The 17119-nt window shown below is 37.2% G+C and overlaps 1 protein-coding gene across 1 annotated transcript in view; it reads left to right on the top strand.

Moving 5' to 3' along the window:
- Positions 1-1922: 1922 nt before the first annotated feature.
- Positions 1923-17119, top strand: part of CASD1 (CAS1 domain containing 1) — a 69604-nt gene continuing 54407 nt past the window's right edge. The window contains exons 1-3 of the mRNA XM_007105298.4: positions 1923-2487; positions 9777-9873; positions 10394-10514. Coding sequence (XP_007105360.2) covers positions 1923-2487; positions 9777-9873; positions 10394-10514 — 783 coding nt within the window. The remainder of the gene's footprint in view (positions 2488-9776; positions 9874-10393; positions 10515-17119) is intronic.

Raw genomic sequence — 17119 nt, forward strand, 5'->3', positions numbered from 1 at the left:
TTAGTTAACATTCTGTACGGTTTAGGGATAGACAAACATGGAACCACTAACTAGTTTTTAGCATCATCATATTTGAGTTTAAGAAAGTTCTATCTGGTTAGAGAATGGCAGGGAGCTGTAAGATTGAATTTTTGAGCCAAACATGAGGAAGATGAGTTTACGGGATAAAAAATTCAGGCAAGAAATCATGCCTTCACCAAGGCAACAACAAGGAAATGGAGAGGAGGCAACATATTTGAGTTATTTAGAAGGGAGAATGGAAGTGGAACAAGTGAAGGCTGAAAGGACAACACTATTCCTTCTAGAACTTGTCAGAGAAGGAAAGAGATGGAGAGGTAAACACACAGAAACACAGTCCATGGATGAGCTTCACTAACAAGATAAAATTATTGGTGGAAGGGAAACATCCAAGAGAAAGGGAAAGTTTAAAGAAGACACAGAGAGAGGATGATTGACATAGGGATATCTGATGGAGTCATCAACACCCCCAAGAAAGGGGGACAGAAAGAGATTCAGAGCAGAGGCGAGGGATTAGCTTTAAACTAGTGGGAAGGAAGGAGGTCCACAAGCTATTTACAACATTTCAGAAAGCCTTCTGGAAATTGCAATTAAATAAAATGTCAAGTTTCTTTACTTTTGGCAGGCATTAAATCAACCCTGCAGGCTAACATTGGTTATCGTACGCTGATCAGAAATTCTAATTTGCTGTTGATTACATCATAGAAATTTCTAGGATGTGATTGGTAGACCATATACTGTTAGCAGAGTTATTTATCTGTTTTTTACAACATCAGATTTAATTCTTCCAGCATGTGGAACCTTGGATCAGAAGAATGACAGCCAAAATTAAGCAACCATTTCCAAGGAACAGTGCCTAGTGTTTGTACACTTATTTAGCTTTATTGCTTATTAGCATTACATCCATGACAGTGATGTATGTGATTTCATTTAAGTGACAAAATCTTTCAAGATATGGGGTCCATGGATAAAAACATAATAAAAAGAGTCCTTGGATGAAAAGAATTGGGATGACAAGATCTGTACAGTCCCTTCATATCTAACATTCTATCATTTTAAGAGGGGCCTATAAACACAAGTTCAGGAATGGCTAAATGGGAACGTTGCAAAGAACACCTGAAAACACCCTAACTAATCAATAACTCACTCTAAACAAGGCAAGTAGAAAGGGAAGCAATGTAAATAACCATTCCCACCTGGAAGGCAGCAAAGGCAAAACCAAAAGGAGAAAACAAAACATGGGGGAATAACAAGCTCTTAACCAAGGCAAAGGAGTGCTCCCTGTTTTGATAACCACGGAACATTAACCAATTTCGGGAACAGGAATGACTATCCTGAGACGCTATTTCATGTTTGACCCATCCTAGCCAACCCTTGTGTAAACAAAAATTAAGAGTGGGGTTCTTTTCTCACCAACACCTACGCTAAGCTAAGCTTCTACTCTGTACTCTTTGTACCTTCTACTCTGTACTTTGGTAGAGTTTCACCCACTGGAACTGGGCAAACCGAGGACTTTTTTCAAGTTTCAAGAGAAATGGGCTTCAAAGCAACGAGTTAAGAGTTAAGACTGTCTTACCCGTGGGTTGGGTGCAAAGGCTACCAGCAGTCTCTACACCTGGCAAGCATGGTGGGGGGGGGGGGCAGCCAGACTGACCAGATAGCCTGATGATAAGCCCCAGTGACATTGGGGTGGCCTTCGCATCCTGCTGGGCAGGTTCGGGGAGTAGAAAGCTCACGAAAAGGTGTGTTGCGGAAGGAGGGAGTGGAGTGATGTGTACTTGTCTTCCGGAACAGTACTTCTAATTGCCCCCACCTGGGCTCAGGTAGCGACCAGTAAGCTAATTGAAGCCCCAGGCTCGCACTCGGGTCGGGGTGGAACCCTGCTCCCCTCTCCTCACATCCCCATGTCTCTGCCGCCACCGCCGCCGCCCGCCGCCGCCCGTGACCCGGTGACCCCGGAGGGCCATCTGGGGCCCGTGACCCCGGAGCACCGGGCATCCGGACCCCCCTCGCAGGCGCAGCCGCTATTAAGACAGGAGGCTAAAGAGGAGGAGGAGGAAGGGGAGGAGACAGGCGTCCAGGGCGCCTGGGGAAACGGCACGGCGGAGCAGCGGCGGCGGGGCTGGGGGGAGGCCGCTGAGGCGGTCGCGGCCGAAGAGGGGCAGGTAGAGGCCGGGGGCACCGCGGGGTCAGGCTCCCCGGCGGGCGGCGCGGGTGGCGGCCGCGGGGGCTGGCGGCCGCTCCTCGCCTGGCTGCGGCGGCGGCAGCTCCAGTGCTGCCCCTGTGCGGCGCCCCTTCCCCGCTCCGCCGCGCGCTGTTGTCATGGAGGAACCAAGATGGCGGCTCTGGCCTACAACCTGGGCAAGCGGGAGATCAACCACTACTTCAGCGTGAGGAGCGCCAAGGTGCTGGCGCTGGTGGCCGTGCTGCTGCTCGCACTGTGCCACCTCGCCTCCCGCCGCTACCGAGGTGAGCGGGCCCTCCCCCTGCCCGGGCCGGCCGGGGGAGGAGGCGACGCGGAGGCTGGAGGCAGCCCCCCTCGCCCGACACACGCCCACGCTCACGCGGCCGCCCGCCGGCGCGCCCAGCCCGCGGGGGAGGAGGTGCCCCCAGGTGGCCCGGGCGGCGGGCCAGGCGCCCCCGACCGACCGAGCGGACCCCAGTACAGGCGGCCACGGGTCGAGAGCCCATGGCCCTGCGCCCCCCCGAGCAGCCTGCGCTGGGGACGGGGGCGCTTACCCGGGCCTGGCCCAGGGGCTGCCGGGGTCCCGGCTCCTGCGCGGGCTGCACCGGGGGAGACGTGCCAGGCCCGGGGCTCGCGTGCAGGAGGCGTGCAGGCGGCCCTCGGGGGCCAGCCCCGGGCGCGTGAAGGCCAAGGCCCCCCTGCAAGTGGGCACCTCCGCCCCAAGTAGGGTCGCCCATAATGCGCCCTAGGGGTTCAGCTCTTTAGCTTTTGTTTTATCCGGCCTCTGCCCTGGAACAGCGGGGCCAAGCTGTTTGACAGCGGCATGGGCCGCCCCATTTTCCTTTGCCGCCGGGGTGACAGCTGGCAAAAGATGCTCTTGGCCAAGAGCTCTTGGAGGAGGTGTCACCCAGGCTTTGTGATTCAGAAACGTTTAAAGCGTTCTGGTTGCACACTTTTTACAAAGTAAAGCCACTGGGGCAGATATTTGAAAAGAAGTTACAGGTTGACAGGAGTTGAGTTGGGCAAGGAAAACAAGTTGGAAGCAGTCTGAGAGGAGGTCTTCGCTGTGGATTTTGAGATTGGTGTAAAGAGGAAAAGGAAATATGACCTTGTTTCAGAACGAATTATTCTTCAGTCATCAAGGGGCATTTACTTGTCCTTGTTGATTGATTTTTCTCTTTCATTTTCTCTGTAAAAATGCTACTAGGTTAGAGGTTGACAGGCTGAGGGAAATTAATAACGATAGGATCTTTTATTTGTGGCTCTTAGTATTATCGAAGCCATTATCTGGACAGCTCTTGGTGATTGTGAGATTAATTGGTCAAGATGTAATGTATAATAGGTGCGCATTTAACGCATTTCCCGTTTAACTTCACACCTACTTTGGCAAAGTATCCAGTAAAGGGGCCACTGGAATCTGAACTCTTCTCATTTTAGGGAATCTTTCAAAGTGAAGGACATTTTGATAAATTCTGCTGTTTTGTTTCTGCAATGCTTGAGAATTAAAATTCTTACACTCTAGTACTGTACTGGATGAATAGCCCTTTATATAAATACACTAAATCGATTGAAAAAGATAAATTATTTATACCCTTTTGGCCTTTCTCCTCCAGCCTCCTATAGATCACTGCCACATGACCTGGCAAGACTTTGTTTCATCTGCAGTTGCTGTAACAGAAGTCCAACACTTTCATATACAAAATAAAGTTAGCAATTTGATGCATTAAAGAAAATTTTCTGACTGCTATCATTTTATGCTATTTAGGTATAAGATGACAGTAATCTAACTCAATTTTATGTATGTGGTAGTGGAGATAAATTTTATAACTGTGATGCTATGGTCCTAAATGTAAACATCTAGTGCCCCTCACCTCCCTTTTTAAAACTGTGCTTTTATCTTTTGATAAGCTTGGACCCTAATTATTGTATTTAGATTATATGTTTCATCCTTTCAAGTTCTCTCATCATCAGGGAAAATAGAATGTCAGATGGAACCTTATGAGTCAGTGTAGCAATCTGGGATTGTTTATAAAGCCTCCTCCAGAAGCTAGTCATCAGCTTTCGTAGGTGCTTTAGTGTCTTGAGTGTGAAGCAGTACACCTGGTGTGTGTACATGCCCATACTGAATGTCAAGAACTTGAGCCAGAGACTGTTGGGGAAAAATAACGATCCTACCAGGAACGTTTAGCCAACCTCATGCTTTGGCAGTGTGAAACTGAGTCAGATGCAGTGCCTTTCACACAAAGATAACCATACGCTTGAATCATAGAATCATAAATCTTCAGAATAAGAAAGGACCTTATATTAGATATAGAGGTTTAGGCTATATATTAAAATCTTCAATGCATGCTTATGAGTTTGCCTCAGGCAAGGTAGAGTGAATGCAGTTGGAATACACATATTCAGTATCTCTTGCTTTACAAACTACAGAAAGTAAAACATTACACACTACAGGAAGTAAGGCTTGGCAAAACTACATGCTATCATTGAGCACTTATTATATGCCAGGTGCTCTTCTACTAAAGGTTTTACATATTTTAACTAATTTTGTCTTTACAACCGGTCTATGAGGTAGATACAATTACCAGATTTCATCCTCGCCTCTTCTTTCCCCCACCATTTTTAATATCTCTGTAATCAAGATGAGTTTTTAAAACTTTGATTGCATGTCAAAGTTTAATTGATAACATTTTTTCCTACTGTTATATAAAATAATGGTGTATTTTATAATCAGTGGTCTTAGATTCAACGAATTACAGTATTATTTACATTTTAAAAATGAGGCATGAGAGGTTAAGTTGCCTAAAGATACACAGTTAGTCTGAGCTAGGATTTAAAACCCAGTTAGTCTGCCTCATGTTATTATGTTATATTCTGCCTTTCTCAGAGCCTCTTAGATAGTGGTGATGTATAAAAGGTGAAGTGAGAAAGCATTTTCCAGCGGGACATGGGTTAAACCATTTAAAAATACCAATTCAGCCTCACATTGCCAGCCAAGAGTTTTCTTATTCTTTTTCCAGTAAATGGTGATTTTCTAAAAGTTGCGTGTGTAAAGCTTACTTTTTATTACCTATGTTTATCTTTTTTCCTTCTTCCTAAACTCCAGGCTCACAGTCCAAATATTCTTTGCCCTTTTGCATATCTCACAGATATCTGATTTTCTCTGCCTGCAATGACCTGTCTCTCTCCTTGAAAGAAAGTACAGATTTTTCTTTCAAGTCCTGGTTCGGATGTCACCAGCACAGAAGTAGGAATTAGGAATTCAGTGTTTCTACAGTAACTAGTCATACTTATCATTTTGTATTATAATAATTTGTATCTGACAGCCCCACACAAACTTTGAGCTTCCAAGGGTTATTTTATTCATCTTTTAAATCATCAGAGCTTAACACATGGTAGGAACTCCATAAACAATTATTGAATAAATAGATTTTCAAAGTCCTTATTTCCTTCTCTTTTCCTCCTTGCATTTTGTTCTTTTGGTTTTAATTTAATTTCGTGTTCTAATAGCATGTTCTGATCTCAACTTTAGAAGGTAGAGTTTTGTGGGGGGTTTTTTCATTCTTGATATTATTTTCACAAAATAGAATGACCTTTTAAAAAATATTCTTTTAATTTTATTTTTTCTAAATTTTAACATTACTGAATCACAAAATGTCCATTAATACTGTGATTACAGACTAAAAACATCATTTCTGTGACAAGAAGCCAGTATCTGTAGCCTTAAGGGTAGTTCCAACCCGGATGAATTTAAATTTTTTCTTTGATAAAGTTAACTTGCTTCAAATGTCTTAATTTTGTTGAAATCTAATTCCTTTCTATCACTAGGCATATTAAATGCAAATGTTAAATATTATTGCATGTTTTGGAGAAAAATAAGTTCAAAACTTCAGAAGTTAAAGCAAGAAAGAAGCAGCTCTAGGTCTCTCAGCCTTTTCTTTCTTTGACTGCTAGAAAGATCCTGATCTACATGATACCACTTGTAATGAGGCACTCCTAGCTCATCTAAAGAAAAATGTAAATTGTGATTTTTCAGCACAGACGAAAGTATAACTTGCTGAATTTTAGACAAATAAAATATTCTGCGGATCATATTGTAAACTCTATTATCTGGTATTTTCATGGTGGATAGTAAGAAACGCACAGCCCTGGTAGGATGATGAAGTCTAAAGTTTCAATGTGCCGGAGGTATTCTATTCAAAGGAAAATAAAAGCTACGGTTTATTTAGCACATCACATGTTTTCTTTAGTTGTTCTATTTTGTTTTTCAGGTTTTTTTAAACTTGTTTGTCTTTTTACTTATTTTGTTTGCTCTTAGTATTTTTTTTATTATAGAAAAATCATGCATGAAAACCTGAGATTTTAGATTGACAAACCAGAATGCTTATACTTAAGATAACTGAATGAAGAGGAAGACAGCTATTCATCTAGATAATTTTTGTATTGGAGATAGCTGAAGTAGATAATTCTATCCCTTTAGTTGCTTGTTTTTTTTTTTAATTGTGTTCCTAGCTTGATTTATCTGAGCACTTGGCAACTTTCGTTTCAAGCTGGTTGTATTAAAGTAGCTATCAAAATTATATGAAGCAATTGAAAATAATGACTGCGGTTTTTTTTGTTTTCTTTTGTTTGGGGTTCTTCTCGGTAAACTTTGAAAGGAAAATAATGTGCCAGCAGATGTTTACATAAAGTTAGTATACATAATAAAAGTGTGGCACATTAACTTATTTTAACATTTAGATTTACATTTAGTGATTTGATTTTAAAAATATTTCCTTCCCAGGAAAAGAGAACTAGTTTTAGAGTATAGAATTTTGTGGAGTTTTCTTTTTTAGATCCGGTTAATTTTTTAAAATCAGATTATAATAGTATTTATTATTACTACTACTTTCATTATTTTGCTGACAAATGTATAAAAGCCAGTCTCCTCTTGCCTTGTCAGTTATCTAATTAGCAATTCTTTTACTTTCCTAACAATTCGTCATATGACATTCTCTCTATTAAAATAGCTGGTGTAGTTTCTGTCTTTTGAATGGACCTTAACTGATGTGATAGAGACTATTAATTTCAGGTACAAGGATTATTTTTTTTTAATTTGCATCATAAAATATATTATGAAGAGTCACCATTAATTAGCATTCATTACCAGGTTAAGAATTTCTTCCCTGGAAAGACCAGAAGTCTCTACAATACTGTGTTTATAGTGTCTTTTGGTTAGTGACAACTTCAAATCTGTTTTGCTATGGGGTTTTTCTAATGTGGGTTCTTGAGATTAGAGCTTTTGTTTTCTATTAGCTGAACTACTGAAAAATAATGTCTGAGTAGTAATATTGAAGAGAGGAAGAAGAGTTTGGCATTTTAAAACACATTTTCTGGTGGAAAAAATTGGTTATTTTAAGACGTTGGTATGGTACTTCAGTCTCCACAAAATCATATTGATAACCCATAGACATGGTTAACAAAGAGCATAGTCCCACACACTGAAGATTGATCAAGGTGTGTTCCTGTTTAGGCTTCTATTAAAAAACAAAAATCAAGTAACAACAACACCAAAAAAAAAAAAAAAAAAAGGAAGGGATAAAGAAGAAAGAAAAGAAAAACTTCACAGAATTAATACCAGTTATTTACAACTTCTTATAACTTTTTTAGAAAATAGAAGGGTTACTAACTTTTCACTTGGTTTAATAGATGTATTTAAAGAGGTAGAAGTGCTATAACTATGGAATTTTCATCCTAATTTTAAACAATTTACTAGATTTTTAATAGGATTTTACTATATGGCCATTATAAAAGAATGCAGCAGGAGTGCTGTTTTTAGGAAATGTGTGTTCCTTAAGTCCTTTTTTTTTTTTTTTTTTTACTCCTCCTTGATTATATAGCGTAATTTTTTAGAACTAGAATTAGGTTTTAAGAATTGGAAAGAATTAAGAACTGATTATTTATAGTTTCCTTAGATGTTATTAAAAATCTTTCGAATACAGAAAAAACTGCTCAGGCTACATATGTAACTGCAAAAATGTAATAATTGGTGTTCTACTTTCCTTATCCAGTTTTTCACCAACATAATAACGCAGTATTTTCACTTTTCCTTCCTGTTCTGTTTTAGAATTTATGACCCTGTGGTATCAACACTTTCATTATTTATGCATACCTGTCTTGTATCACCGTTATCTGTATGTTGACCAGATAAATGGATAACGGGATTGAGAAAAGAGACGTGTTCTTCTACTTGAAAAATCTTTGGGTCTTCCCTATCCCCACCATTTTGTTCTGTAGTATTCTTTTTACCAGATGCCCTATCCTGACCTTAACTATTTGTAAAACAAATAGAGATCGCTGTTGACTGTTAATAAAGAACTAGAGATCAAATTTGAAAACACATGTATTTTATCATAACCCCACAGTTAATGTACACATCTCGTTTTTCCCTCATCCATTTGACATATTTGAACTTTTTTAATGTCTCCAATCCCCTTTTTAACCACGTACATTGACCATGTACATTAAGCTAATGTACGGTAAAATGGCCAAAGGAAACAGGGTAACCATCTGTCCCAGTTTACACAGGACTGAGGGGTTTTGCAGATGTGGAATTTTCTGTTTAAAACTGTGGCAGTCCCAACCACACTGGGAGGAGTTGGCTGGTTATCCTAACGGAGGCAAGAGACAATCGAGAGAAGTGGAGGGGCTAAATATTAACAACAGCATTCATTACTGATACTGATCATGTGTATCTTCAGCCACCATTTGACTAACATAGTTTTAAGTCTTGACTTTGTGAGATTGCAAAAGGATGAAATTTTTTTTTTTTTTTTTTTTTTTTTTGTGGTATGCGGGCCTCCCTCTGTTGTGGCCTCTCCCGTTGCGGAGCACCGGCTCCGGACGCGCGGGCTCAGCGGCCCTGGCTCACGGGCCCAGCCGCTCCGCGGCATATGGGGCGAACCCGATTCCCCTGCATCGGCAGGCGGACGCGCAACCACTGCGCCACCAGGGAAGCCCCAGGATGAAATTTTATTAAGCATTTACAGAAGTTCTTGCATAAGTCTTCCTTTGCACATTTACAGAATAGGGATACCCCACTTCCAGGGAAGCTGTGAAAATTAGGGAGTAGATTTATAAAATACTTCAGTATTTACTAGGTTTCCAGATATGCTAATGCACTGAGTACTATAATAGTCGAATAGGAAGTCATTTCCAAAGTCTTCTCTTTTATCCCTTAAACTTTTCTTTCCCAACCAGAAGTAGGAGTGATAAACAGATATAAAGGCTAGTTTGAAGCAAGGTGATGTCCTTGGAAGGAAAACCTGAAGCAGAAGGAACTACCAAAGCAGTGAATGTAGCATTGGGGATGAAGTATTTTCTAGGTTAAGTATCTGTCATTAGTGGCTCTTATCCTCTTGAATATTAATATATTAATATTTGCTTCTCATGGATGAGTGATATGTACCTAGAAGGTATAGTGAAGTATAGAAAACTCTGTACTCCCTCATCTCAAAGGCTTAAATGGGGTCAAATAACCAACATATAAGAATTTAACTATTGTTTACAACATTATTGTGTTTAATTACTATAGGAAATGATTCATGTGAATACCTTCTCTCAAGTGGCAGATTTCTTGGAGAGAAAGTTTGGCAACCTCACAGCTGTATGATGCATAAGTACAAAATCAGGTAGTTTCTTCATTTTGTTGTTTGTTTTCTTTTCTAAGATGGGTCTTAATATCTGGTAGAAAAGTGTTGGTGAATCAGGGAAAGTGATAGATGGTACTTCTCTATGTGATGGTAGAGAATTTCTGACAGGGTAGGAGTTGGGGGTGAGTCCAAAGGAATAGTCTCGCTCTAAAGCATTAGGGAAAGCTTTGGACCAATCTACTTTATCTCAGGTGAGAGATAACCAGGCCCAGGGCAATAGCTGGATAGCTACCTCGTGGAGTTATTCTGAGACAACGGATAGAAAGCACTTACTATGGTTAGAGTACATCTGAAACACTTATTAGATGAGGGCTGTTATTATTGAGAGTTAGTCGATCATACACGGACTGGTAGGTTAAACAAACCTGGCCACCTATTTCTAAAGCAACATAACTGTGTATGTAATAACGCTGTACTACTTTCTTCACAAATTATGTGCTTTGAAAAGTGCCAGTATGCTGATTTTCCTTATTCTAATTGATGTCTTTGTTGATTTCAGTGAAGCGAAGAACTGCCTTGTAGATAAACATATTGCATTTATTGGAGATTCCAGAATTCGTCAATTGTTTTATTCTTTTGTAAAAATAATTAATCCCCAGTTTAAAGAAGAAGGAAATAAGGTAAATTTTGTCTATTCATTTCATTAGCATATTGTTTTAGAAGTTAGCCAACTGAATAGTTATAGGAGGAATGTGCCGTTGCACATTAACAAAAGGAACTATAAAATTTTTCTTTGGTTTTGGGAAAGGTGGAGGGGGAAAACAGGGACAATTTGCCATAATGGGGAACATAAGAAAAAGAAGTGGTGGGTAAGGTATTGGAAAGCTTTTTATTGACTTAAACTTTTCATTTTCAGAAATATTAAAATTCTTTCCATGGAAAACTTTTAAAAAAATTTTAGAAAGAACAAAGAAGAAATATCGCTTATCCTCCTTTTAATATTTTGACATATTTCTTTTCAGACTCTTTTTTGAAAACAAAATTGTAATAGTTTAGCATGTACAATTTTATATCTTGCTTCTATCCCCACCACTTATCCCAATTTACCATATTATACAATCAATGTATGCATCTTCATAATGGCAACATATTATTGAATGGATATAATGTGATTTTATATAATCTTCCCTTTTCTTAACTTTTTGTAGTTTTCTAATTTTTTTTATTTTACAGTTTAAAAAAGGACATTTTTATTACATTTTTGTGTGAAAACTTTGCTTTTTAAATTATTTCCTTAGGATGGAATCTTTACAATGCAAATACTAGGTTAAAGAATATAAATACTTTAAAAATTATTGATTATATTGTTAAACTGTTTCAATCTATACTGTAAGTAGCAATGTACATTGGGACCTAATTTTCTGTAACCTTTCTGGCACTAGGCATTCGTGCTATATAGTTAAAATGACAGTGTAACAAATTTCTGCTCTTTTTAATTTCTCATTTTAAAAATGTCTTTTTTTTAAAAGCTAAAAAGGATGAACATCTTTCTGTTAATTAATCAATTTGTTAATTAGTTAATTTGGGGGGAATTATCTCATCATATCCTTCTGTTTGTACATTTTTAAGTGATCTAAGGTTCTAATCCCTGCCTTCAATTCCATGTGGTTGGGAGTGGGTAATGGCAAGAAGAAAAAGTAAAGTACAAAAAGTTCAGAATCGTAGGGGTAATAGCTCATGAATTTATGATGAAAATCTGCCTGTACACATCAACTTGCCCAGCAGCAAGGAGTTGAAAAATCAGGGACTTAACAGCTTAAGTAGCTAGTTTCACAGTGATGATGGTAATGGATACTATGTCTTCAGGAACTACTCCTTGTGAGAAGAGTCCATAGGCTATTAGAGATTTTGTCTACCAGGAAAAGCTAGTATAAATTTTAAAGCTGAATAATAGAAAATAACAAAGTCAACCTTTCATTTTATTTGGTATCTATAAATGTGTTTTCCACTTGTATTTATACATACAAAATTATACAGAAGAGTTGAAACTATTTAATGACCTGAGATTCTTACAGTTTAAAGTTAAAAACTTAGTAAACATTTAAAAAACAGATGTCTGATTTAAAAAAACATTTTTAGTATTTCTAGGCCTAGAATAGTGTGACTCTTGAAAATGGGAATAATGTATTTGGCAACAGTTAGTTGAAAAAAATCTGAAATGGTTTAGTCTATAGTCAAAAGTAGGTACAATATGGTACATTGTTTCTGAGCTCTAGGTTTCCAATTTTTATTTTCTAGAGGTTCCTAGTTATCCCACAATTATCAGACAAGATACATTTTATTTTATATGCATTTTAAAAAGAAAGACAGTTTGTCACAGTCTTAAAGAGACAGTTATTGTGAAACTATTTAGATTAAACTGCTAGTGGAACATTTGCCAAATTGTATTTTACTTATTCTCTTGTCTCTGAACACCTTGAGGACAGAGATTGTGTATCATCATTATTTTTTGAATACGTTTCTTGTGCCTGGCATGTTGTGAAATTAATTTTAATTTTTTTTTTTTTTTTTAGCCTTGGTAATGGGATTCTTTAGGTGGAATAGGAGTATTGAAGATAATATTTTTTTGAATTTATTTCTTTTCTGTATTGGGGCAAATTTTTTAAAAAGGAAGCTTTAGAGCAGGATTTTTTTTTTTCAAATTATATTTTGTGGAAGACTAGTTCTGTACGAAGCTCTGGTCAAATAAGTTTGGGCAGAGCCAGATATCATATCCCCCCTCTTAGATGGTTTTAATTTAGGCTAGGATATTAAAAACTTGAGAAGTCTTGCTGTAAGGAAACCTGTTTGTGTTACTTCCAGCCAGAGGGCAAGGTAGATACTCTGGGGGCCTCTTCCACTTCAAACCAACTAGATCCTAGATTAAAAAAATACTTGTTGATGTAGTTCTAAACTTTGAAATGGGAGACACACCCCCCAAAAGGAACAAACTGTGAGGCAAAACCAGAGATGGGAACAATAACAGTAGGCGTGCAATAGAGATTCAGGTTGCCCTAAAGACAGATGCCAGTGGCTGCAGTACCCTATATGTAGAAAACTAAGCTTTGAGCCAGCATATCTATCAATAGTAGTATTGGGAGCCAGAGGACAGTAGACTAATAACTTTAAAGTTCTGATAGAAAGTAAGTTTCAACCTAGAATTGTATCCCTAGCATACAGATTCCTCTGTTCTTGAAATATAGGACATTTTTCAGATAAACAAAAACTATGAGGGTTTACTGCCACATTAAACTTATATTAAAGGGTTTTCTAAAGAATAAACTTCAAGAAGGAGAGAAATAATTCAGAAAAAAATGATCTGAAACAATGGTTAAAGAAAATAGTAAACTTGTATATAAATCTAAACAGTGTCTGTGTAAAATAATAATGTCTTTTTACACTTTACAAAAAGACCGTACAATAGCATATAAATCAGAGAGAGATGACCACAATTAAAGTGTTCTAATGTCCTCTTTACTCTTTAAGGTATTATCTTACTTTTTTTAAAAAAAATTCATCAACAAACTATACAATACACTTTAATGTTTATTTTTATTTATTTATTTTTATTTTTGGCTGCATCAGGTCTTCGTTGTGGCGTGTGGGATCTTCATTGCAGCATGCGGGACCTTTTTTTTTTTGTGGTGCACGGGCTCTTCCTTGTGGTGCATGGGCTCTTCCTTGTAACACATGGGCTTCTCTCTAGTTGTGGCGCACGGGCTCCAGAGCACATGGGCTCAGTAGTTGTGGCACGCAGGCTTAGTTGCCCCATGGCGTGTGGGATCTTAGTTCCCTGACCAGGGATCAAACCCGCATCCCCTGCATTGGAAGGCGGATTCTTTACCACTGGACCACCAGGGAAGTCCCCAGGTATTATCTTACTTTAGAACTTAAGTTAATGATGCCCTTTAGTCCAAGGGCAAGGAGTAAAAGGATAGAATTAAGGTGGGTAATTCCAAACCAGAAGAAGAAAAAAATTAAAACTAAACTCATCTAATACCAAATATAATGCACACATGTACATGCACATATGCATATATATACTCTGATACACACATATACATATATATATGAACATTTATATGTACATGTAAAAATCAGTGTTTACATTTCATATGTATATAAAAATATGTGTATTAGGGAGCTAGAAATCAAAAAGTAAGATAATAGAAACATTTATAATCAAAATAAATGTAAGTAGTCTAAACTTGTCAGCTAAACACAGATTTTCAGATTGATTTTAAAAAGAATTTTCTGCTGCTTAAAAAGATACCTAAAACAAAAGAACATAGGAATGATTTAATTTAAGTTGAGAAGAGATTTATCAGACTTATTTATTTAAAAGGATAAGTTGTATTAATATAAGACAAAATAGATTAAGAGGCAAAAAGCATTATTGGGGATACTTTTTAGTGACAAAAGATTCAAATCACTAGGAAGATTTTGAATTGTATATAAAGCAAAAGTTAACATGATTACAGTGAGAAGTTGACAGATTCTCTACCACAGTGGGAGAATTACTCACTGCTCATGCAGTTAATAATAGTGCAAGCAAATAAGTAAACATAGAGTAGACTGTTAACATGCTGATGTTATGAACTTATAGTTCAATACTTAAAGCATACACTAAGATATCAGAGAATATATTTTTTCAAAGCACACATGAAATCTTTTTTTTGATCACATATTGGGCCATTAACCAAGTCTTGACAATATCAGAGAATTGGTATCATCCTCTCTCTGTTAGGTAAATTCCTTTGTATTCTAACTTATTCTTATAAAAAATAGAATCCTACAGTAAATGTTCCAGTGGTAAAATGCTAGACACATTTCCATTAAACTCAGGAAGAAAACAAGGAAGTCCATTATTGCTGCTTCTATTCAACATTGTATTAGAGATCCTTAGCCAAAGAAAGATAATTTAAAGATGTAAGGATTAGAAAGAAATAAACTTGATATTTCATAATACAGTTATCTACACAGAAAATCCCAAAGAATCTATAGAAAATTTACTACATGTAATAAAAATTGTAATAATATAGCTGATTATAAGGTAAATATATGAAAATTAATTGTAATTCAATAAAGCTGTTAAAAATTGCATATCTACTGGTCAGGAATATAGAGTTCAAAAATGTTATTTAAAATATACCATGTGTAGGGCTTCCCTGGTGGTGCAGTGGTTGAGAATCCGCCTGCCGATGCAGGGGACACGGGTTCATGCCCCGGTCCGGGAAGATCCCACATGCCGCGGAGCGGCTGGGCCTGTGAGCCGTGGCCGCTGAGCCTGTGCATCCGGAGCCTGTGCTCCGCGTCGGGAGAGGCCGCAACAGTGAGAGGCCCGCCTACCACAAAATAAATAAATAAATAAAATAAAATAAAATATACTGTGTGCAATAATAACAAAAACCACATAGTACATAGGAATAAACATAGTAACTAAGGAAGGTGTATGTGCAGAAAACTCATGAAATTTTATTAAAAGGCAATTTAAATATAATTAAATGGAAGTTATGTACTGTATTCTGGAATGGAAGACTCAATATTGTAAACATGTCAGTTATTCTCAAATTAATCTATAGGTTCAAAAAATTCTAACAGCATTTGTTGTAGAATTTTACCAGTTCATTCCAAATTTTATATGGAGGGCAGTGGACCAAAAATAACTGCAAGAGATCTGAAGAACAAGGTAGAAAGGACTTCTCCAATATCAAGACCTATTTTAACTAGACATCTTTTAATTAAGAAAATGTGGTATTGGGAGAGCTAAACAAAGAAACCAATGGAGCAGAATATACAACTCTAAAATAGACACAATCATATACAAAAAAAAACTTAACAGATATGCCATTGAAGATCCGTAGGGATAGGAAAGTCTTTCAATTAATGATGCTGAGTCAATTGGTTATATAATGGAAAAAAAGTGAAATTGGACCCTTACGTCACACCATCAAGTATAATCATTTCTAGATGAATTTAGACTTAAATGTGAAAGTCAAAACTTTGAAACCTTTAGAAAAAAATATAGAATATCTTTGGTACCTCAGGTAGGGATAAGTTTCGTACATAAGAAACAAAAAATGCTAACCATAAGATAAAAGATGAATAAATTCACATTCTTTTAAGATTACGTGTTCATCAAAAGATACCTTAAAGAAAAAAGACAACTATAAACTGGGAGACAATATTTGTTGCATATATCCAAGAGATAAAAGGAACCAATTAATAAAAAAGACAACCCAGTAGAATAAAAAGAGGAAAGGCATGATCAGGCATTTCACAGAAGAGGAAACATAAATCCCAGTGTAAATCTAAAAGATGTTTAACCTCATTAGTAATAGGGGAAATTCAAACTAAGCCCATAGTGAGATAGCATTTTATACCTACTTTAGTGGCAAAATTAAGTTTGAGAATGGCAAAAAATATGAAGTCTAACAAGATGTATTAGAGAGGCTGTGTCTCAAACCACTGGTGAGGGTACATTGTTACAAACACTTCAAAAAATAATTTGCATTATTATGTGAGGGTGAACATTTGTATAGTCTGTGAACATTTAGAACTATTACAGAAAGTGACTCATGTAAAGAGATGTTCAAGAAGGTAACGGTGCTGTTTATAATCTAGATTTGGTGCATTGTATCAATTAACCTAGATTCTAAAAAATAACGAATATAATATTTGATGTGTATTGATAAAATAAATTGATATATAAAATGAAACTAAAGAGACATGACAACTAAATGCAATACCTGTTGTTTTTTCTTTTCTTTTTTATTGAAGTATAGTTGATTTACAATGTTGTGTAAGTTTCAGATGTATAGCAAAGTGAATATATATATATATTTTTTTTCAGAATTCTTTTCCGTTATAGGTTATTAAAAATACTGAGTATAGTTCTCTGTGCTATACAGTAGGTTCTTATTGGTTATCTATTTTATATATAATACTGTGTATATGTTAATCCCAAACTCCTAATTTATCTCCACCCCCCCTTTCCCCTTTGGTAACTATAAGTTTGTTTTGTATGTCTATGAGTTTATTTCTGTTTTGTAAATAAGTGCTTTTGTATCCGTTGTTTACATTCCACATATAAGTGATATCATATGATATTTGTCTGACTTATTTCACTCAGTATGATCATCTCTAGGTCCATCCATGTTACTTTAAGTAGCATTATTTCCTTCTTTTATATGGGTGAGTAGTATTCCATTGTATATGTATACCACATCTTCTTTATCCATTCTCC

Source organism: Physeter macrocephalus, chromosome 5, assembly GCF_002837175.3.
Source record: "Physeter macrocephalus isolate SW-GA chromosome 5, ASM283717v5, whole genome shotgun sequence".
Classification (NCBI taxonomy): domain Eukaryota; kingdom Metazoa; phylum Chordata; class Mammalia; order Artiodactyla; family Physeteridae; genus Physeter; species Physeter macrocephalus.